A 23839-nucleotide genomic window follows, 5' to 3' on the forward strand; every position below is an offset into this window, starting at 1 on the left:
CTCAGGAAAGTGAACTCTAGTAGGGACCCACTGATGTAGAATTTCATCTCCAGCAGACTGGAGTAAGCATGGAGGTGCAGATCACGGATAGCAGAAGTATAGATCAGGCCTGTTGTTGTTTAGTTGCTAAGTCATGTCCAATTCTTTGTGACCCCATGGACTGCACCATGCCAGGCTTCCCTGTCCTTCACTATCTCCCGGAGCTTGCTCCAACTCATTGAGTCGGTGATGCCATCCAACCATCTCATCATCCTCTGTCGCCCCCTTCACCTCCTGCCTTCTGTCTTTCCCATCATCAGGGTCTTTTCTGATGAGTCAGTTCTTCACATCAGATGGCCAAAGTCCTGGCACTTCAGCTTCAGCATCAGTCCTTCCAATGAATATTCAGGGTTGATTTCCTTTAGGATGTACTGGTTGGATCTCCTTGCAGTCCCAGATCAGGCTGTGGGATCACAAAAGTGCTGTTCCCTCTGATTTGAGGATCTGGGCAGGGCTTTCTGGAAGAAGTATGAGAAAAGGATTTCAGTAGGTAAACAGAAGCAGGAGAAGGGCTTTCCAGGCTAAGTGAGCAGCATAAATGAAGACACTTGCTTCACTTTTTATTTATAGTGTACTGCTGTGTATTTATAGCAGAGTTTCCTCCTTTAGTTTCTCTTGGAGCATGCAGGAAGACCTAGAGGTAGAGGAAGGGAGCTTCGTTACTGAGAAAAGCAGTTGAAACACATTTACTGTGTGCCTGTGGCCTTCCCCACCCTTTGTCTTCAGGATCAGACACAGTATTGTCTGCTTCACTGGAATCCAACAGGAAACAATAATGCCTGTCAGCGAAAGTTGTAAGAGATCGAATTATTTGAGTCATAATATGAAAATAATAAAATGAGCTTCTGTTATACGACAGTAGCTGCCATCTTGTGCAAAAACAAAATCCCACAAAACATGGAATCCACCCCTTGGCTTTTTTAATGTGAGGCATGAATGAGGAAGGGTGAATTGAGATCCCTTAAATAGTAAATGAGACCTGAAGATTTTTGGTTTATTTTTAAATGTGGGCTCAAAACACCTCTTAATGTTTGTGATTGAACATGTGACTATAAAAGCTGGTCCCAAACAGTGTTCCTGGTGTATCCATCATTAACTGCACAATGCATACATGTCATAGGAGCTACTGTAGTTGTGTAGGTATTAGAGGTTTTATAGACACACAACAATACTTGGGCATTAAAGGTTAGAGTAGAAACTAGTCCTTTTAAAAATATTTTTGTTTTAAAATACCAGTGATCTTATATTTATGGGACATGCTTGTATTCGTGGCTTGTAAATTTTAAGCATGGTGTCGCTTGCTTTCAGTAACCTAAAATCTCTTGATAAAGTAATTCTGTTAAATCCTGTGTTAAGACAGCAGTGCCTGCCAGTGATTCATGCGTTGTGTGTTCCAGATCTCTGGATACTTTTAAGGACACAAAATGAAACAAAATAATCCTGAGAGGTACCTAGTGATAAAAATGCACTGCTCCGCCACAGCGCTCAGCATTTTGTCATTTTCTTATCCCCACATTGGCAGAGCACTTTAACCTAAATTCTACAAAATGACTGCAGTTTCATGTGGCAGCACTGTTGACCTAAGTCCTCTTAATTCACTCATTCTGTCCAGCCTTCTACCCAGATGTGTGTGTTGTGAAGGAGAATGAGGAGCTGATAGTCTTGGATTCTGAGTCTTGTCTCTGCCGGTCATTATCTTCAGTACATTTTTTTAACCCCCCTCTGCCCTGTTTCCACATCCTTGGAATGAAGGCCCTGACTTTGAACTCTGAATTCTGTGATTTCAGAGTCTAGTTTGCATCTGCACGTTTATCTGGGAGACTGCAGCATGTTACTGCAGCCACTTTGCAGGGGAGGGCTACTGCCAATTCATGGTAGGATTTTCCATACCATGGTCATTTAAAAATGAAGATCAATCAACTAATTCCTTTATTTTTCTGAAGTTATATTTTTACAGTTTGAAACACATTTCTCTTTCTCTTTTACGCATACACACACATTTAGTTACATTATCCTGTTTAGTCCACATAATAGTCCTGGTAGGTATTTTTATATACAAAAGCGCAGCACCTCATGTAGTGTCTGGTATGTAGTGACCTTGCCTGGGTCGTTAAGTTTTTTCACCTTTCCATCTTGTGAGAGAGAACGGTGGTGTCCAGAGAACAGGTGCTTCGCCAGGATCCCACGGCCGGGGGAGCAGTGGGGTTTGAGTCACGACCCCTCTTCTGTATCCTTCTGTCAATGACCACGTTCCCCACCCCCCTGCCCCCCGCAGGTGTTGGCGCCTACGTTTCTCCTGATATGATGGTTGCCGAGTACTCTCTGAGAGAGAAGTTACCTGCAAATCAGTACACGTGGTCTTCTCGAGGCCCCAGGTAGGTTGCGCGTGGAAGTGAAGTGGAGCGAAAGGCGCTCAGTCGTGTCCGCCTCTTTGCGACCCCATGGCCTGCACAGTCTGTGGAATTCTCCAGGCCGGAACACTGGCGTGGGTGGCCCTTCCCTCCTCCAGGGGTCTTCCCAACATGGGGTTGTCACAGCCATTCTGTCCGACTGCCTGGGGGGAGGCGCAGGGCTTTGCCCTGAGTTCATTTGCCCGTTGGCCCAGTGCCCACCTCCCTAAGCAGACTCTGCCTTGCTCTCCTTCAGCGCTGACGGGGCCCTCGGAGTGAGCGTCAGCGCCCCGGGCGGCGCCATCGCCTCCGTCCCCAACTGGACGCTGCGGGGCACCCAGCTCATGAACGGGACGTCCATGTCGTCTCCCAACGCCTGCGGGGGCATCGCCCTGGTCCTGTCAGGTGAGGAGCGCCTCCCCGCAGCCCAGCTAACCCCGCCGCAGAGTCTCCTGCTGGAGCTGCGAGTCGTTGGCTCTTCCACATGTTTCTGTCAGTTTAAGTACTCTTAATGAGATAGAAGTGACACAGAGAAATGGATTTTCAAAGTATCATTTTACACTTCGCCCTGCTGTTGTTCGGTCACTGTGGTGTCTGACTGTGAGCCCGTGGACTGCAGCGTGCCAGGCTCCTCTGTCCTTGGCTGTGCTTCACCTCAGTCCGGGTTCTAAAATCCACGGCTTACTTGTTTATAAGCTTGCTTAAGGAGGTGTGAAGTGTCTAGACAGTTTCATAAAATAAATTTGATGGCATAAAATAAAGTCAGATTGTAGCCATAAAAAGTAATTGAGTACCTTTCTCTTCTTGCAGACAGATATTTTTGTTCTCTAAAGTTCTCAGGGCAAGAAAACGTGGTTGAATTGGTAATGACCTGGCCCACAGTAAAGTGTCTGGTGGAGAATCATTTATGTGATCGTAATGGTTTGAACGTGCATTCACTCAGCAAGCATATTTATTGGCTGTTACTGACTATTAAGCTTTATTTTGGCCTGGGGATAAAGTAGGGAACAAAACATCTAAAAGACCTGCCTGTGTGGAGTTGATATTAAAGTTGGAGGAGGAACAGACTATGAACAAAGTAAAAAATCGCTTCCATGACATAGTAGAGGGTAGGGAGCGTTGCCATGGAGCCGGTGAACCGGACCATGGGGAGGCGGGACTTTCTAGGTTGACGGGCAGGCGGCTGCATGCTTGATGGGGAGGATGGGGCCATCGGCACTGACTGGGCTCCACCCTCGCTCTACTGTGCAGCCTCTCCAAGTGTCTCGGGCTCGCTGGTGCCTCTTGTCTGTGGTACACTATTCTGTCTGCCTGGAATTCCTTTCCCGCCGAGTCTTGGCCCTGTGAACGCCTGTGTATTCCCCGAGAGCCGACCCAGTATCTGTTCTTCTGATGGGAGCATCGCCCTCTTCAGGATGCTCCCTGACAAAATTGTTTGCTTTCTCGGTTGACTCTTACAGTGCCATCATGTTCCCATGTTTTTTTGGTTCATGTTCTACACTCCTCATGAGTATTTGCATCTTTAGTTCTGGAGAGGACAGGCGTGCCGTCTTACTTGCTTCCACCTCTCACAACAGTCATCATCAGAAGGTGGACGGCTGGGTGGCCTCCACGTCATGTAGACAGTCACCCCCAGCCTCATTGTCCCTGTTGTCGACCGGGAGGCTTGTCATCAGCCTCCTAGGATCCGGTCTCCAAGGTGCTGATTAGTTGCATGGGGCCTGAGCATCTTTATGGCTTGTTTCCATACCCCTGGTGTATATCCTGTGCGCCCTGGTTGAGACCTTCTGCCAGTGACCATGTTGATTGACCAGCACTGTCTAAAGGAAAACATGATTGGAATGCCTTTTGGTCCCTGTGCTGAGCCCACCTTCATGCTGCGTTATAGTGGGCATGTGGAAGTTTTTATTGAATGAAGTCTTTGTGTTATGAGTCATACTGTTTGTCACATTTTTAAGGAAAAAAAAAAAAGATTAAAAAAATGAGTGTTGAGACACAAAAACATTAAAAGCAGAAAACATACACGTTATCCATACTAGGGCAGGGGGAGGCTGGGGAAGCGTTTCAAGTAACTGTCTTCTGTAATAAACACTGGTTTCTTGATTTCATCTTTTGATTTTAGGTCTGAAAGCTAATGATGTTAACTACACAGTTCATTCGGTCAGAAGAGCTCTTGAAAACACTGCAGTGAAGGCTGACAACATAGAAGTATTTGCCCAAGGACACGGTATTATTCAGGTATTGTCGTTTGAGAAGCAGGCTGTAGATCAGTAGGATAATATTTTAGCTGTTATTGGATAATATCCCTACTATAGTGATTGAGTTTTTCTAATTATTGACTATATGGCCAGAGTAGTTCTCTGAACCATAAACGAAGAAGGTGTGAAAAGAGATTTTATGGTTGAATTTGGGGTGGTAAGATAGAGAAATGTAATTGATGTAAGACATATAGAGAGATGGCAGAGGGCAGCGGGTAAAAGCTGACCAGGCATAATGGCACGTGGAGGATTCCTAGCATCATCACTTGGGAGTATGAGGGTGAAGTGGAAGGTGAGTCCCATGGCTGGACCAGTGTTTTGTCCAATGAGGTAGAACTGTCCTCTTGATGGGCTTTATCATGTAGTTCAGAGAGGAGAATGTTGAAGCTGACTTCTTGCTTGTACTTTGCTATAACTGAAATGAAATGGGTGATTTGCAACAGAAGATTTTTTTGACCCAACTATGTGTATCTTACTATTTGTATCCTTTTAATTAGGTTGATAAAGCCTATGACTACCTCGTTCAGAACACATCGTTTGCTAATAAATTAGGTTTCACTGTTACTGTGGGAACTAACCGTGGCATCTACCTCCGAGATCCTGTTCAGGTGGCCGCACCTTCGGATCATGGCGTTGGCATTGAACCTGTATTTCCAGAAAATACTGGTGGGTGATAGCCAGAGAGGAAGCTCACATGTTCACATTTTTGGTTTGAATTGTACTGTAATAGAGAAGTGCTGTTTAGGCTGATGTTTTAAAGAGGAGATAGGAATGAACAATGTTAATATTACTGTGCATTTCAGAGCATAGGGGAAACTGATGGCAATTGGGGACCCTGATACAGTAGCAGTTGAGTTAGCAGTGTGACTACAAGAAAATAGTAGAATGGGCCTTCAGTCACCTAGAGCTCTTAATTAAATTGTGGATCATAAAGTGTCAGATGCCTTTTCTTTCCCACCTTTACTGCTTGAGTGTAAGAGCCAGATTTTGGTTGCAGAGTGGGAAAATCAGAGGCAACCAGGGAGAAGCCCAGCTCAGTGAATGTAAACAAGACTGTCATGACTGTAAATTAGGAGTCTCTTAGATTCTGTTAACTGCATGCAGTATGAAAAAACAGCACTAAACGCCTTATGTTAAGGTTGTGGCCATGCTGGGTGAGCGTGTGGATGGACCCCAAGCGTGCTGATATACGTGTGAGGGAGACTGTGTGACTGATGTGTGTGGGCTGTGCTTGGGGAGCCCGTGCCTCCTACATTTTATAGCCAACGGTGCTTTCCTGCTGCTGAATGTTCTTGAGAGACTACAGAACGTTTTAAAATGGAAGAAGAGGAAAACAGAGCTAATCTTCACCTTCTGTTTTTTTTTAATGCCAGAAAACTCTGAGAAAATATCCCTCCAGCTGCATTTAGCCTTAACTTCGAATTCATCATGGGTTCAGTGTCCCAGCCATTTGGAACTCATGAACCAGTGCAGACACATAAACATACGTGTGGACCCCAGGGGCTTAAGGGAAGGACTGCATTATACAGAGGTACCCGCCTGCGTGTCTTCACTCTGCCTTCTTTGCACTGTGTAGGAGTGTTTGTGTGGCAGACTGTTTACCCATTAGTCTGAGTTAGTCAAGGCTTGGCCTGCATATAGTTGTTCAGGCTGTTTGCCTTTGATATGTGATGTGACATCAGAAAATTGATGCTTTTTCTTAGGATGTTTCACCTTTAATATGAGATTAATTTATTCTGTGAGTAGGTCCACCTTCTTTCATTCTCTCCTTTTAAAGAAGCTTCGTTTGTGGATACTGACACTTAACTCTTTTCTCAAGGTATGTGGCTATGACATAGCATCGCCCAACGCAGGCCCTCTGTTCAGAGTCCCCATCACCGCAGTCATCGCAGCCAAGTAAGTGCCCAGTCACCACCAGCGTGCTGTTCGTGTAACTGTGAGGTGGCTGTTCATGGAAACAGGCTGAGCTTGTAAAGGATCCGCAGGCCAGAACCAAGGAACTGGGTTTTAGTTCTGCTCCTTGCTCAGCATCCAAGGTGGCACGTGGTCGGTCAGCTGTTCCGGTTCACAGGGAGGAGGATTAATGGCGTCTGCCGCCTGCCCTCCACCAGGGTGACGGCGCCCTCCCGACTGCCCGGGCTGGAGGCCTGAAGCCTCTGCAGTGTCTTCACAGTGACTTTGTCCCCTCCCACCCCGACCTCGCCACCGCCGCCCCCATCTCTGGAATCATATTGTCTCCTGGTTCTTCCGCATTTCTAGTCCCCTCTGTTTCCAGGCTCTTCCCTTCCCATCTTGTCTTCCACCCCGGACTGAAGGGTCAGGTCTGATCATACTGCTTCCGTATAAGGTCCTTTAGCATCTCGGCCGAGGATCCTGCTCTGCAGATCGCCAACGGTGGTCCTGCAGAGCCTGTGTCTCCTGCGGTTCCATCACCACTTTCTACATTCCCACGAGCTCACCAGAGCTGACCTTTCCGCTGTCTTCAGGACACGCCTGTTTGCACAGCTGATTCTTTGCTTTAGTCCCCTGTCTCCTAACCCAACGACCATGCAGGTTCCCGGTCATCCCCAGCTGAAGGGAGTCCCTCCTTTCTGCTGCTTCTCACTTTTACACGCCTGTGGTTTAGGCTTTAGCCAGCGTGCTGTCATTTTTAATTTACCCCATTTGACTGTGAGCCCACAGAAGACTCAGGGCCTGCATCTTACGTAACCCATGTGGAGCCCACTGTACAGAACAAACACAAAAAATGGTCCAGTACATGAAGGGCAAGACCGAGATGAGAATTCTGGCAACGGTGGGAAATTCTGTGTTAGCACTTTCTGTTGAGTGAGTTGCACAGTAATATTTAATATGCAGTAGGTCTCAGCCTGTATGAAGTATAGAATGAAACGGAGATAACTAGTGACACAAGTGAGAAAATGCAGAACGGTTAAATTCTCAGCCGCGTTTTCCCTGCAAGTCCAACAGGAACTTACTAGACGAGGTAACGTGTAAGATTCAGGAATCGGCTAAGACCTCTTCTGATGGAAGCTGTCTGGGACCACTCCGCACAAACAAAGCACTTTGCGTCTTTTCCACGAGCGCGCCCCGTCTCCCAGAGCATGCTGCGTTCAGCATCTCTGCTGGATGTTCTGTCCCACGGTACTGGACGAGGAAAAGGAAAGCAGTACATTCACTGTTGCGTCTGTAGCTTCTGGTAGCCATGCCCCCGATGTAGTAGGCACTCATTAAATGTTTGTCACACTGAGTAGAGTTAATCCTTAGTATCTACTTTAGCTTTCCAGTGTGGATAAGTAAACATTTGACTTTTGGGTTTCACTGATCCTTTTTAAAAATCCTATGAAAGTAGTTTTCCTTTGTACTGTGTCATTTCTGGCATGGGTGCATTTTGAAGCTACAAAAGGGATTAAATTTAATAGCAGTTTCAGAGGGATAAGACAGTATCAGAGTCACAAAACGTTGCCTTTGATTTTAGTATTTTAGACTCAAAATAGTCCAGATTCTGGTTTTTGGAAAATTATGTGGATGTTGTAGAATTCCGTTAACAACAGCAACAAAAAAGAACTGTGTGTCTGGGTGTATTATAGACAAATTATAAAACGAGTAAAAAGCAGAAAAATCATCTACACTGGGCTCCCCCCAGTTCTCTCTGCTGACATGTTGCAGAGATGAGATGATACTGTGCACACCGTTTTGTTCCCAGCCTTTAACTTCCTGTGTTCATTTCTCAGGAGCTGTTGAAATCTAGAGTGCCAGTTGGTTTACAATATGAAGCCCTTTTTAATAAGATATCATGTTTAATCATTACTTTTGTATTAATTTTTAGAGTAAATGAATCAACACATTATGACCTGGCCTTGACAGATGTACATTTTAAACCTGGTCAGATTCGAAGGCATTTTATTGAGGTTCCTGAGGGTGCAACATGGGCTGGTAAGTAAAATTAAAGTCTGTCTTGCCCATTTGTCTTTTTTTTTTTTTTTGGCTTTTTTCTTTAATTGGAGGATAATTGCATTACAATATTGTGTTGGTTTCTGCCATACAGCATCGTGAATCAGTCAGAAGGACACATGTCCCCTCCCTTTTGAAACTCCCTCCCACCACCTCCCTCCCCCCCCATCTTTATGTGGATTCTGAAGGCCAGAGCAGATAAACCAAGGGGGAGAGATTAGGAAAACTTACCAGTGAAGTTGAATAAAGGGATACTAATGGAACTTCGGCATGGTAACATACAGAGGTTTCTAAAATTAAAGTCCTCTTTATCGGGAACTGATTGGCTTTTAGCTAAAGTAAGAGGAAAGGCTGAACTTAGCAACAGAGGAGGAAGAGATTTTTTAAATCCCCCAGCTAGGATAATTGTGTGTCCATCCATGGACCGCTTCTGTTTCATGCTCTTTGTAGCATAGCGGTTGCTCACTTAAATCCTGATTTGTTTATTTTCCATAGCTAACTTTCCTACCCTCCCATCTTAATTAATATTCTGTCAATTCATTGTTTTTAAGGAAATATGTGGGTTTCACTTGAATGTATCGTTTTATTCTTGATAGCTGATTCCCCTAATGTAGGAGTAGGCCTTACAGAATTTGTGTCCATTTGAAATCTCAGAGTGACAGTGTTGCCTCTTGCCTTCTTGCCTCAGAGGTCACCGTGTGCTCCTGTTCTTCTGAGGTCTCTGCCAAGTTTGTCCTCCACGCAGTGCAGCTTGTGAAGCAGAGAGCGTACAGAAGTCACGAATTCTACAAATTTTGTTCCCTTCCAGAGAAGGGAACGCTCACTGAAGCTTTTCCAGTCTTAGTAAGTTTTGATAAACAGTCTGAAATCCTAAAACTGTTACCCATTTGTCTTTCGTGTGGGCTGCTGTTGCTCAGTCGCTAAGTCGTGTCCAGCTCTTGGTGACTGCAAGGACCGCAGCCCCGCAGGCTCCTCCGTCCCTGGGATTCTCCCTGCGAGAAGACCGGGCTGGCTTGCCACGCCCTCCCCCAGGGCCTCTTCCCAACCCAGATCGAACCCAAGTCTCCTCCTTGGCAGGCAGGCAGGATTCCTGACCACTGAGCCACCTGAAAGCCCTTGGTGTGAGCTAAGACTTAAGTATTTTGATTTGATTTGGTAGTTTGCATTCAGAGCACACTGGGCCTGTGTGTTTTATTAATACTGAGTAATGTCAGAAGATAGGTCATCTTATTAAGACACTTAAGACCAAGCGAGGTAAATACTAATCTCTCTAACTCTTAAATAATGTAGTCAGAAGAAAGTTCTGGTATGCTGGATGCTGGCGCTTCACAAAGTGGACCCTGGTTGAGATTGTTTTCTCATTGTATGGTAGACTATTTGCATATTTAAGACTTTTTAATTTACTTTAGTCATTTTATTACTGTTGTTAAGAATCCATGAGGTTAATTTGCTCTATAGGTGAAAACTGCCAGTCCTTCCTACAGATTACTTCAGTGTGGCACATTTCCACACTTAGCCTGCAGCGTGAGGAGTGGGGGCTCCCTTCTAGAAGGTGAATGTACTGGTGAGCTTCTTCAAACTTGCTACCTAGTGTTTTGACTTGGATCCCTTATCTTTCCTTTATCTCTTCTCAGAAGATAAGTGATCAGAAGATAAACTTTCACTTGTGTTCTTGTATGTGTTCAGCTGAGTTGCATAGTTGTGTCTGACTCTTTGCGACCCCATAAATTGCAGCACGCCAGGCCTCCCTGTCCATCACCAACTCAGTAATATGATTCATCTTTAAACTTTCTATTGCAAAGAATGTTCAAACTACCACACAATTGCACTCATCTCACATGCTAGCAAAGTAATGCTCAAAATTCTCCAAGCCAGGCTTCAACAGTATGTGAACCGTGAACTTCCAGATGCTCAAACTGGATTTAGAAAAGGCAGAGAAACCAGAGATCAAATTGCCAATATCTGTTGGATCATCGAAAAAGCAAGAGAGTTCCAGAAAAACATCTATTTCTGCTTTATTGACTACACCAAAGCCTTTGACTGTGTGGATCACAACAAACTGGAAAATTCTTCAAGAAATGGGAATACCAGACCACCTTACCTGCCTCTTGAGAAATCTGTATGCAGGTCAAGAAGCAACAGTTAGCACTAGACATGGAACAACAGACTGGTTCCAAATTGGGAAAGGAGTACGTCAAGGCTGTATATTGTCACCATGCTTATTTAACTTATATGCAGAGTACATCATGAGAAACACTGGGCTGGAGGAAGCACAAGCTGGAATCAAGATTGCCGGGAGAAATATCAATAACCTCAGATATGCAGATGACACCACCCTTATGGCAGAAAGCAAAGCAGAACTAAAGAGTGTCTTGATGAACATGAAAGAGGAGAGTGAAACAGTTGGCTTAAAACTCAACATTCAGAAAACTAAGATCATGGCATCTGGTCCAGTCACTTCATGGCAAATGGAAAACAATGGAAACAGTGAGAGACTTTATTTTCTTGGGCTCCAGAATCATTGCAGATGATGACTGCAGCCATGAAATTAAAAGATGCTTGCTCCTTGGAAGAAAAGCTTTGATCAACCTAGACAGCATATTAAAAAGCAGAAACATAACTTTGCCAACAAAGATTCATCTAGTCAAAGCTATGGTTTTTCCAGCAGTCATGTATGGATATGAGAGTCAGACCATAAAGAAAGCTGAGCACCGAAGAATTGATGCTTTTGAACTGTGGTGCTGGAAAAGACTCTTGAGAGTCCCTTGGACTGCAAGGAGATCCAACCAGTCAATCCTAAGGGAAATCAACCCAAATATTCATTGAAAGGACTGATGCTGAAGCTGAAACTCAATACTTTGGCCACCTGATGTGAAGAACTGACTCATTGGAAAAGACCCTGATGCTGGGAAAAATTGAGGGCAGAAGGAGAAGGGGACAACAGAGGATGAGATGGTTGGATGGCATCACTGACTCGATGGACTTGAGTTTGAGCAAGCTCAAGGAGTTGGTGATAAACAGGGAAGCCTGGTGTGCTGCAGTCCATGGGGTCGCAAAGAGTCGGACATGACTGAGAGGCTGAACTGAGGACACTGATTACTAGAAAATTTAAAACTCAGTATCCAGGGAACAGCTTTTGTTCCTGATTCTTTTAATACGAAGAAAGAAGGGAGGGACCATAATTTCATTTGACTTTGGTTGCCAGGCAGCTCTGAGCCCAAGACGACTACCTGTGACCACTGAAAGCCCCTACACAGCTGTCATACCCCTTCTCTTGCCATCGTTTGTAACAATTTTTCCTTTGGTCCTGTTTTTATTCTGGTTGTTTTCACTGTTAATTTATTATATGTACTTGGAAGCCACCTCAGATCTCTTACAACAAGCAGTTTAGGATTATGGGTAGATAACTGTGTATTTAAATACCTGTGCTCTGTCTCTGCAGCTGATTTGGGTAACTCCAGGCGTAGCTAAAATCCCATGGATGGAGGAGCCTGGTAGGCTGCAGTCCATGGGGTCGCTAGAGTCGGACACGAGTGAGCGACTTCACTTTCACTTTTCACTTTCATTCACTGAAGGAAATGGCAGCCCACTCCAGTGTTCTTGCCTGGAGAATCCCAGGGACGGGAAGCCTGGTGGGCTGCCGTCTATGGGGTCACACAGAGTTGGACATGACTGAAGCAACTTAGCAGCAGCAGCAGCACCAGGCATAGCTAATAACAAGATTCTTGGAGTTTTCTCTCTGTGCAAATCTGTTTGTATTTTGTGATTCACACATTTACAGTATGTTTCATTTTTCTCTGTAGGGTGGGAAAGCAATCGAGTTTTGCATTGCTCGCTGGTGGGCAAGTCTCAGCGATGTCAACATTGACTACACTGTTTCTTTCCATGGCATTGTATGTACTGCTCCACAGTTAAACATTGTAAGTTCACCTTTCCATCATTTTCAAGGTCAGTTATGCATGTTACTGTGAAATAATGTCAATGGTTAGATTTAAATTTTAATGGGGACATTACCTATGTTCAGGAAATAGCAATAGTCTTTTTTTCATGGGTGCTTATAAACTTCATATTTGACACATGTATTTTAGGTTTAAGTATTTTAAAATGGAGTTCATTTTCAGTAAGTTGGAGAAACTAATTTGATAAATATCCTTCGTAGCATGCATCAGAAGGAATCAACCGTTTTGATGTTCAGTCCTCCTTGAAGTATGAAGACCTGGCTCCCTGCATAACTCTGAAGAGCTGGGTCCAAACACTGCGGTATCTTAAATGTTTCAGGGCTACAGTGTTGGGTTTCAAGGGGGTGGTGGGAGGGCCCTCTTCACTCCTTGGAAAGGGTCTTTTTTTTCCTTAAGTCACATGAAGGCTGGAGATGAAAATTCACTGCATGACTTTCCAGCCTAGAAAACTGGACAGGTCTCTGGGGAGACCTTACGTGACATGCGCCTGGAACCCTCGGGGGGCACCTGGCAGGACCCACCCTGTGACGAGGGCAGGACTGTCTGCGTTCAGACCTGTCCTTCAGCCCCATTAAGGATCGTCACGTAGTACCGGGATCTGATTACATTAGGGCTCTTAGTTGGTAGTTGAAAATGTTTTTATCATGAAAAGGGTGTTACATTTTTAATGCTGCAGAGTTTTAACTTTGTGTGTTGCTGTGGTTTGGTCAATAAAGAATTATGTAAGTTAATGATTTAAGTGTTATAAAATACACTGGGAAGGACAGTGTCCAGGAATGCTCATTTATCAGTTACTGTGATTTGCCATAGTTTTCACTGCTTAAAGTTTTTTCTCATTGAAATGAACCTTTGACTCTTATGCAATTGTCTGATTACAGCCCACTGAGTGCAAAAACAAAACCTTTAGGATCAAGAGATGTTTTGCCAAATAATCGTCAACTTTATGAGATGATCCTGACTTACAACTTTCATCAAGTAAGTGTTTGTGTGATCAGGTATACCCTTGCAACAAATTTCTGTGTTTTTATAAACCATAAAAACGGGAAGGACAGTGTGTTCAATGGGGGTGTGTGTGTATACATGCATATATATGAAATAGAATCAAATAAATAACACTGGCTAATTTAGAATTATTCTTTGGGAAATTATGATATATAATGATGTAAGCACCATTCAGATCTGAAGTCACAAATTCTTACTTAGTGGCAACCTGACCTTTGAGTCTTAGATCTTGTCATCACTGACATCTGTCCTTCGATACCTGTCCTCTGGTTCAGTGTTTGTTGAAACCAGCTGCCTTCTGATTAGGGAACTGGGCCTCTTTGCTCTCTGCGTTGACACAGTGAGATGTCAGAATGGCTCCTTGGTTGAATGGGTGGTAAAGGTAGTTGAGATGAGCATAAATGTCAGATCGAAGTTTATGGAGAATCAGTAAGATTTTAGTAAAACTCTTATTGAAGCATAATATGAGCTATCGCTGGGGAGATGTTTGATACTGGTGGATTGTCTAATTTCAACCTTATAAATATATTTGTTTCATTAAAAACCAATGAATTAAGCGTCCTAAAGAATATATATTGCTTTATAAATGAATGCAGTTACCTAGGTTTGTGTTTTTTAAACCTTGTAAAGGAGAAATACGTTTTATTAGTCCCTAAATACCGAGTGTTCTGCATTTTTAAGATTGGTTACCTCAATAAAATGTTTTTAATACTTTTAATGTAAGTTTCATCGATAACAGTATTACAGATCTGTGTTAGAAATCGTATAAACCATTTCAAGTAATCATTCTTTTTTTTTTTAACAGCCCAAAAGCGGGGAAGTGACCCCTAGCTGCCCGCTGCTCTGTGAGTTACTGTACGAGTCAGAATTCGACAGTCAGCTCTGGATCATATTTGACCAGAACAAGAGACAGATGGGCTCTGGCGACGCATATCCTCATCAGGTAGGAAGTGCGCAGTGATTTTTAGAATTCACAGACGCTGTTTCCTGAGCCAGTGACCCCCGGATTCTTGCTCTGGTGACGTCCCTGCTTTGTGATGCCGTGTTCAGTGCTTGACACGAGGCTGGCAGCGCCTCTGTCTGCTGCAGCTGCACAGCCGCACCTTCGGGCTCCATCTGGCTTTGGGTCAGGAGGGGCCCAGAAGGACGCTCACGGACACCGACTGGCAGAGCCTTTTATTATTCTCCTTCCGACCCTGTGCTCACTGCCATCTGAATGCTGAGAGCAAACCATCAGGATATGTGAGCACCGAAAAGTGGTCCCAGGTCTGAACTGGATCGAGAGCACGATGACAGGGCCAGGTGTCCTCAGGTTATTAGAACTCTGAGATGTGTTCCTTGTCGGTGGGCTGAGTGCTGATCACTGGCTGTCCGCCAGGCGCTGTGCCTGGCACTGTCATTTGGAAGGAAAACAGTCTCTTAATCCTAGGATTTATAGGAATTTTATCCCTGATGGAAATATCATGACCAAGAAATTACATACTTCCTGTAACATTAATAATTCAATGCTAAATAGTAAAAATAACCTATGTAGGGTTTTCAGTCGTGTAAGGAATGGATTCCATTCTCACCAAAGTGAGGCCAGGCCCGTGTCCCTACTGCAGATGGGTTGTCACTGCGGCCGCTCCTGTGGTTGCTGTAGTCTCAGAACCTGTTGCTACGGAGAGGACGGTGTTCCAGCCTCTTGAGCAGCTTGACTGGATGGAGCACAGTGCTGAGTAGATTCATATTCCTTCACGTCCACGGGCTCCCGTCTCTGCTGTCTGCAGTAAGCGGGGTGGCGTGTTGGATATAATCCAAAGGTTACCATCGTGTGTGTGTGAAAACAAGCGTCTGTGTCTGTCTTCGATACTACACAGCACCTCAGTTTTGCTCATTCTCGTGTTGTTTTATACGTGCCTATGAAGACCCACGAACAGGGAGGTCATTGCCTTTATGAGTGGAGACGGAGTCAGCTGAGAGCGTAGGAGTAGCCTGTTGTTGCAGGAGGTACAGGGCTCCGGAGCCAGAGCCGCCTTCAGCTCCCCGACTCTGTGCTCTGCACGCGACCTTGGCCAGGTCTCGTGATGGCTCTGAGCCTCACCCTTGCTCACCCGCACAGTCGGGATGTTGTGCGCGTGTAAACGTGTGCGTCGTAACTTGCCCTGTACGTCACACACTGAGCGCTGTGTAAGGGGGCGTTCCTACTGTCTGTCCCCTTAGGTTGTGACTTTTGTTCACGTGGCTCAACTTGACTCTTCCCAAATACTTTTCTTTTTCAGTATTCCTTGAAACTGGAGAAAGGAGATTACACAATTCGACTGCAGATCCGTCACGAGCAAATCAGTGATCTGGAGCGTCTGAAAGATCTCCCATTCATTGTTTCTCATAGGTTGTCTAATACCTTGAGCTTAGATATCCATGAGAATCATAGCCTTGCACTTCTAGGAAAGAAGAAATCAAGTAACTTGACGTTACCCCCCAAATACAACCAGCCGTTCTTTGTCACTTCCTTACCCGATGACAAGTAAGTGATAACATGACTTGCTTTCAGTGTCTGTCTGATTCTCTGTGGTCTTTTAGGCGCTAGTTTATTGCCTGAGGCTATACTTACACTGTGTTGTCATGCCCCTTTAGAGATAAGCTATTTCTCCCTTTGGCTTTTGAAATCTTAGCTAAGGGAATCATTTCAGGATGCAATTGTTGTGATGTTTTTCCCCCTAATTATCCTTGTGAAACTTTCTCTTTTGTTCCTTTTCTCCTCTTTTGAATCTTCTAATTAGAATACCTAAAGGGGCCGGACCTGGGTGCTACCTCGCAGGATCCTTAACGTTGTCAAAGACTGAACTTGGAAAGAAAGCTGTAAGTAGTTTTTTTGTTTCTTTTGGTTTTTTTTTTTTAAATTGAAATTGCCTGTTCTAAAATTTCCTTTTCTTTAAAAATGGAAATTAATTCCATATTACAGTAAAAGAGATCTCTCCGGAAAATGAAATTTAATAGTTTTTTTCCCAAGTTACTAGTAAAGGTTAATTAATGTTTGGTTGTATTTTTATATATTTAGTATTCTTTTTTCCCAAGTCTAAGTTCTTGGGCCTTGAGCCTGTCCTGTCTTGCACTGTTACTGTACTTGAACTTCCCATGAAATACATAGATCCAGATCAAACTTGTCTTAAGTGAATGGGATGTTTAAAATTAGAGAATTTATTGAGTTTTAAGAATGTAGTAGTGTGGATACAGGGAAAAAATCATATCTTCTTGGGTGACTTCTAAAAACCAGTCAGAACAATTATTGCTAATAAGCAGTAATTTTCACTTGCACAGATCTTTCTCTTATTGGAATTTTGTGTAATTGTAGAGATAACTGCAAGATTCTTCTTTTGGTGTTGTAGTTTCAAAATTGCGCCTCTTGTTAAAAACATATCTGGTTGTTATATTTTAGAGGTAAATGTTGGGTTTGATGGTATCTGTTTTGCTTTCATCTGTTTTCATTACAGATTTATTGTAAGAACAGTGTTTATTATATAGGTATATCTCCTTTTGTCATAAAGTCATTTCATCTCCACGCCAATAAAAGTTGTCGTTCTGAGAATTTTATATTTCTCTTCAGCTTTAGTTCTTACAAAGTAAATCTACTACTTAATTCTGGAATTTATGAGTGCTGTTATCAAAATGGATAGATCTCCAACATCTCAACAAGTATGCTCGTTCGTTTCTTAACCACTGTTGAACCAAAGATGGTTTATTTGCTAACAGAGAAGTGTCATCAGTTAGGACTTTTGTCCTTAGAAGTCATTTTCCCTAACATTTCTTGAGTCTTAGTTCATACTATTTGCTTATGTGTACTTTAGTATAAGTTACAGATATTCAGTGTAATGTGCAGTGAATCAGTAGTTACTGGAATTCATAGATGCACTAATTTTGAGAAGTCCTAGTAGTCTTTTTTAGGGAGATTTCATTTTCCGGTAAGAGAAACATTGCTGCCTCTGCTCTGGGGCCTCACCAGCGAGGCTTCTCATCCAGACAACTCTTCTGAAGCATCCGCTGCCTGTGATGAGAAAGGCAGAAGAGTATTGTGATCGTGGAAGTTCGCTTTTAGCCACTCAGAGCTCTGCTTCCTGACTGTATTCTTGAAGAGGCCATTGTGAAATTAAATTATAAGCAGATGGGATTGACTGTAGTTATTACTTACCAGGGTAGATTTTCTTGAGGAAAACGTAAAGCCATAGAGTTAATTGTCATTCGCAGCACATTGTTTATTTCATCTGACCTCAGTCTGGGGCTGCGCTTCTTACGCTTTGGGCGGTGGCGAAGGTAACTGTGGTCCGTGTTGCTCCTCCCTGACGCTCCCAGTCACCTCAAATGATGCTGTTCTAGCGCCTGGACGTGTGTGCTTGCTGTGATGTCCTTGAAAGTCCAGCTCTGAACCGTCAGCTAACTTTTAACGTCTTCAAAACTGTTCTGATAACTGATGGGATTTTGCTCTACAAATTGTTGCAATACATTGACCCTTAGGAATAACATTTTTGAGTGCACTTTTACTCCCAAAAAAAACAATTCAAGTGGCGGGATTGCTTTCTTTAAAAGCCTGCCATTTTGGTGACAGACCTGACCCTTGTAAGTTGTGTGACACATCCAGGTAGAACGGAGGCTGGAAGAGAATTAGGCAGAGCTGGTGCCACCATCCTGTGTAGATTTTGCATGTTTTCTTACAGAATGTCCTTCTAACTCCCAGGGGCAGTCTGCAGCAAAACGACAAGGAAAATTTAAAAAGGTACTGATTGTCAGCTCTTTAAAAGATGTCTTAAAGCCTTATTTGCATATTAGTTAAACTTCTTTTTCTGTCACTATTATCTTTTTTAAAAAAATCTCTCCCTTAGTTTCCTTTCTTTAAGTTCTGCAGTATAATGCTTTTAGCTTATCAGTGTTGACATACTGCTCTCTGAAATGTTTTTTCCTGCCATAAATTTCTTGAAGACCCCTGGTTTATTTGTGTATAGAGAAAACTCTAATACTATTCATTTCGTACTCTACGTATGACCAAGGAATAATACTTGAACTTTTGAATTTCTAAAATCATATAGAGAGATGAATGTGTTGGTTTTTTTTTTTTTAGCTATATATGACAAAGTTATTTTTAAAGTCTAAAGACATTTCTTAAGTGGGATGATTTGATTAATAAAATATTATTAAAATATTTAGTGAAGTGTATTTCCTGCCCTTGCGTCTTCTTAGTTCTAGAAAGGCAGAGACAAAAAGAGCAGCGGACGTAGCAGGAACAGGAGTTAAGAACTGTTGGCCCCAAATTAAAACTTACACTGAGCACGAGCAGAGCTTAAGACCATAACTAGTAAGTGACCTGACCCGCTCCCCTGCTGCTTTTTAAGACAGTCTTTGGCTGCTGGAGCGAAATTTAACTTGAAAAACTCTTCTTCAAGTCTACTTTAGAGAAGAGGTTACATGTTCACTAAGCTCTTTGGTGAGGACCTGCTGATATCATGCATTGTTGTAGAGATGTATGGCTCAGGCAGTAAGTACTGCAGGGTGAGAGTTAGTGCTTTGAGATAGAAACAAAAGATAATGCTGTTTCTAGTGATCTAGAAAATTCACAGTGATCTGAAAATGGGGATCACCATTTTATAAAATATCAATTGTCTTTATTAAAATGACTTCTGAAATTCGGTATTACTGTGTAACGGTAAAGACTTTGTTCAAACAAAATGCACCACAGGGGGATAAAGGAATATTGTCTTCTCTGAAGACCACATTCCTCAGCTGAGCATCTTGACCCATTTGAAGGCCATGCAGATTCATCCAGTGGAACTTAACCAGCATTAAAACAAAAACAGAATGAAACAAAGTGTCAGTTCATCAGACTCACAAAACTGTAATTTCATTTTGTGTGTAGCTGATCTTTGATTCATTTTGAAAACATCCTGAAAGCCTCTGCTTCAGAGAATGAGGGCAGGCATTCTCTGCCTACTCAAAAGACGATGCAGGTCTCAATGAAGGCAGAGTGGGTGTTTTCTTCCCGTTGTGTAGTCTGGTTGGGTCTTTTGGGAGTTTTGGTGAATTTTGTTAGTATTAGATTACTTGAGATAAGAAACTATCATATGAATAGAAACCTTATTCCTGTGGTTAGGAAGCTTCTAGAGCTGATAGTTGGAGTCACCGCCTCCATTTCTCCCACGTCTTCAGTGCAAGTGCATGGGACGCTCTTATTTTAAAAATAATCATTTTTATAGTTTTCTAATCGCATTACAATGATAAAATTATATATATATTATATAATTATGTAATATAAATTTATATAAATTGTAATTTCATATTATATATTTTATATAAATATATAGTTTCTATTTTAATTATATATTATAAAATTTTATATATATATAATTTATCACCTGAACAAAATACCAACTTTTTGTACATAATGTTCAGTGGATTTGTCCTCTGGGTCTCAGTGACTTTTGATTTGAAAATGTATGCTACCCATTTTTAAGTTCATTGTAATGTGAAAGAATATAGTTAACATCATAAATAACACTCAAATATGATATTAATTTTTAAAATAGCTATTTTACTTTGTGTGAAGATATTAAAATTTTGAATTTATATTTTTTAAATAATTTAAGAGATAAAGGTATTATGTTTTGAACCAGAATTTAAATGGTGGTGTGTTTTATTGTCCAAAGAATAGTTACTGATTTGGCAGATAGGTTTGATTTTCTAACTGTTGATAAATTCAAACACTGCTGAAATTCTTTGTGAATAGCTGGAGTGATTTTTTTTCTTAAAAAAAAACGCTTACTATTAAGTGTCTGCTGTAGAGAAACTTCTAGCATTGCTGCTCTGAATAGTCTTTTTTGACTGTCTTTTTAAATCATAATCAAGATTTCTTTTGATTTAATGGTATAAAATTATTTCTGTTAAATTGACCCTATACTAAGCCCTTTAGAAGTTGAGTTGTAAAAATATGTTTTGACAAAAAGAACAGATGACCATGATAAAATAAATGAAAAATAACTTCTTTTTTTTGGTTGGGGATTAAAACTGCCATGTCCATAATATTTAATAATAAAAAGTAGTGCTTGTCTTGAACTTTTGTTATGGGACAGTGTTAACATTTATAATTACTGATTTGTTATATATTTAATGTATGTAATGCTGATTACATAATCAAGATCCTTCATCATTAACTTCCCCCGTCTCTTGCATTTTCAGTGTAGTTTATGGTTGCTATTATATATGGTTTTTCTCTATCTATATATAGATCTTTGTTAGAGTTCATTGTTAATCATCAGTTCTGTTGAATGGATTGTTCATTTTAAATTCAACTGTTTTCTCTCTTTACTGAAACATCTTAGCCAGCCTTACCTGTGGGCCTCAGAGGAGGCGTTGCCTCAGCAGCGAGGCTCCCTCCTGAAGTTTGTCCCGCTCCCTGCTCGGGCGAGGAGGCGGGGTCCCCAGGGGCCGCACATTCGGTCAGGGGGAGTGCTGGTTGCCCAGTGCCCTCCCCTGGGCAAGTCCAGCACCGCACAGGAGCGTGACTCCAAGGGAGTGGGGCAGAGGTTGGAGTCACTTCCCCCTCGAAGTCTTAGGTGTGCGGCCTCTGCTACACAGATGACACCAAGTGTCTGTCCCTGTAAGAACCTGGTGACGGATCATCGACTCCAGGGTGCCAGCACTTCTGACTTGGCTCCAGCGCAGGCCAGCGCCCTCCCAGGACAGTGAACCTGGAGGGGCGAGCAGGGTGGTGGCAGGGACCCTCTCCTCTCCCCGGGCTCACATGTCTCTGGAGCCCTTTGCCCACGGGCTCTGGCCCCCTGACCTCAGAGGTTGCGTGGCGCCAAAACGGCCAAGAGTGGATATCTTTGATTGCTCCCTATCCGTGGGTTTCTGTGCTTTGCGTGAGTCCTCCTGAAACAGCAGTTGTTATTTTATTAGCACTGCTACACAGTAGCTCCCGTGCTTCCTATTACGGTACCCCCAGGAAAAGTTTAATTGTGGAAGCTGTCAGAATGGACGTATTTTATGTAGCATTCACACCTCAAAAGCCTGTTTTAGGAAACATGAAGCCAGTACTGTTTTGTGGCTCAACCCGTGCAGAGTTTTTTCCTGAAATTATGTGATAGGGGCCTTAAAAACGTCAGAAGTGCCACTTGTTTCAATTGTAGCAGCTCTGTTAATGAAAACACATATAAGATTTTAGCTTAGCACCGCTTTTACTATAAACCTGAAGATAGAATTTTAGAAGTTGTCTTCATAATGATGTAATTAGGGCCACCTAGTTATTGCGTCAAAAACAGCAAGTGTAACATGGGATGTCATTGCCCAGACACCGCGTTAACTTTTCTCAAGAGTAGATGTACACATTGATGAAATAGATGCAGATCGAGGTAGTTACACGGGCTCTCGTCAAAGCAGAACTTCTCAGAACTATCTCTACCTGTTTACTTCCCCTTCTCTTCTCGACTCCCTCTCAGTCGGCCTTTACTGCCAACCCCCTGCCCGCCTCCCCTGCAGCCACTCCCCCGTCAGTGCCCATGGCCACTGTGCAGCCAGGTTTACAGTTCCCTCTCCCGTCCGATGCCACCTCTCAGCTGTCCCAAGCCGGCCCCTCTTGGTCTCACACCAGCTTTGCCCAGGGGTTTCCGTGGCCTCAGACGGTCCCCCCGTGATGGAGCACTGTGGCCCACGCCAGGGCCGACCCTCTTCCCTCTCTCCACCCCTGCTGGTCTCGTCCAGCCCCTCGTCTTAAGCACCCCAGCAGACACCATCGGCCCTGCACTCACGGGGTATCCCCGGTCTGTTCATTTCTTCTCTCAGCCATTCTTCCTTTCCAAGCTGTATCAGGAAACTGGGCTTCTTGCCAACTTGTTCCACTGTCTCTCCACTTTTGCTCTCTGTCATCCAGTCTCCAAATATCGTATCAAAGAGTTCTTAAGCGCCAACCAGAATGGTTCATCCATCCAGGATCCAGTGTTAGTCAGCTAAGAGCACAGATCTTTGATCATGCCACTGCCTTGCGCCCGGCTCCTCCTGTTGGGCTCAGAATAACCCCCGTCCTCTCTAACCGTGTCCTGTCAGCTCGGCTCCCTGTGCCACCGCCCGAATCTCAGCAGCTCGCCCTGCGCTTGCCGCCCCCCGCTGAAGTTTCTGCCCGTGCTCGTCTTGTCCCTGCAACCCCGCCTCGTTTCTGTTCTTTAGGTTCGTTGCAGTTCTCTCATTTAGGTCACTGAGGCTCCGTGAGCTCAGACATCAGCTCCTTAGACTGTCTCTGTTAACAACTTTGTCTACACAGGCTCCCCACCAGCCCCCCTTACCCAGCTGTCACACCGTGCCCTCACCCTGGTCTGTTCTCTTGATACTCTGTGTCGTTACCCAAGTTGTTTATTTACTCACCCGTTACCCCATTTGTTGGCTGTCTTCCCGCAGCGCTGAAGGCCCTTGTCTGCTTTGTTTTAGAGCAATTACCTTGCACGTCTTGGGGTCTCAGTTGAATAAAGAAAGAAATTTCTCTTTAAATTTACTTAGAAAAGAGGATCTTTCCTTTTTTCAATTCTAATTAATTTCCCTTCTCAAATAAAATGTGATCGCTCAGCACTTTTTTGTAGTTAATCTTTCACAGAAAACCAAGAATACCAAATACACATACATGGGGAAAAATTTGTCCTTATTTCCTTTGTTTTAAAGGAGATAGTAGAAGCATCATCTCTCTAAAGTTTGGGAGAAAATTACTTTGATCACAGATTGGAACTTGAGATGCATTGTGGCCCTTAGAATCCGAAGTGCAATGTAGTACCGCTCAGGTGCAGCCCATGTTAACGTGCTATTCAACTAGTGAAGATTTCTAAGTAAGCAAAATAATTATGCGTGTTAATTTAAGACTCTCTCCACAGGATGTAATCCCTGTTCATTACTACCTGATATCTCCACCAACAAAGACTAAGAATGGCAGCAAGGACAAGGAAAAAGACTCGGAAAAAGAGAAAGATTTAAAAGAAGAGTTTACTGAAGCATTACGAGATCTTAAAATTCAGTGGATGACAAAGTAAGTTCTAAATGGCTTTGAATCTTCCAAGTGTTTACTTCTCTTTTCCCAGCTGCAACAGCCCTTAGTATATATGCAAAGATGTATTCAGAAATGTCAACAGTGAATAGGATTGTGGGTGCTTTTAAATTTTTCCTGTAATTCTGTTTATTTTTGAATTCCCCTTTGTAATGAGAGTTTTTATTTTAATCCTATCCTCATTTGCTCTTG

At 43.1% G+C, this 23839-nt stretch overlaps 1 protein-coding gene across 5 annotated transcripts in view; it reads left to right on the forward strand.

Moving 5' to 3' along the window:
* The window catches only part of TPP2 (tripeptidyl peptidase 2), a 59086-nt gene that overhangs the window by 24181 nt on the left and 11066 nt on the right, over window positions 1–23839 (forward strand). For 3 of the 5 annotated variants that reach the window (XM_055542975.1, XM_055542971.1, XM_055542973.1), the window contains 16 exons: window positions 2315–2414; window positions 2686–2834; window positions 4552–4667; window positions 5185–5353; window positions 6061–6218; window positions 6507–6583; window positions 8514–8620; window positions 9327–9481; window positions 12442–12558; window positions 12798–12898; window positions 13476–13572; window positions 14405–14542; window positions 15861–16105; window positions 16362–16440; window positions 18311–18349; window positions 23478–23629. In XM_055542975.1, coding sequence (XP_055398950.1) covers window positions 2315–2414; window positions 2686–2834; window positions 4552–4667; window positions 5185–5353; window positions 6061–6218; window positions 6507–6583; window positions 8514–8620; window positions 9327–9481; window positions 12442–12558; window positions 12798–12898; window positions 13476–13572; window positions 14405–14542; window positions 15861–16105; window positions 16362–16440; window positions 18311–18349; window positions 23478–23629 — 1999 coding nt within the window. The remainder of the gene's footprint in view (window positions 1–2314; window positions 2415–2685; window positions 2835–4551; window positions 4668–5184; window positions 5354–6060; window positions 6219–6506; window positions 6584–8513; window positions 8621–9326; window positions 9482–12441; window positions 12559–12797; window positions 12899–13475; window positions 13573–14404; window positions 14543–15860; window positions 16106–16361; window positions 16441–18310; window positions 18350–23477; window positions 23630–23839) is intronic. The other 2 variants (XM_055542972.1, XM_055542974.1) reach the window with 1 other exon arrangement.

This window comes from Bubalus kerabau, chromosome 12 (assembly GCF_029407905.1).
Source record: "Bubalus kerabau isolate K-KA32 ecotype Philippines breed swamp buffalo chromosome 12, PCC_UOA_SB_1v2, whole genome shotgun sequence".
Taxonomy (NCBI): Eukaryota; Metazoa; Chordata; class Mammalia; order Artiodactyla; family Bovidae; genus Bubalus; species Bubalus kerabau.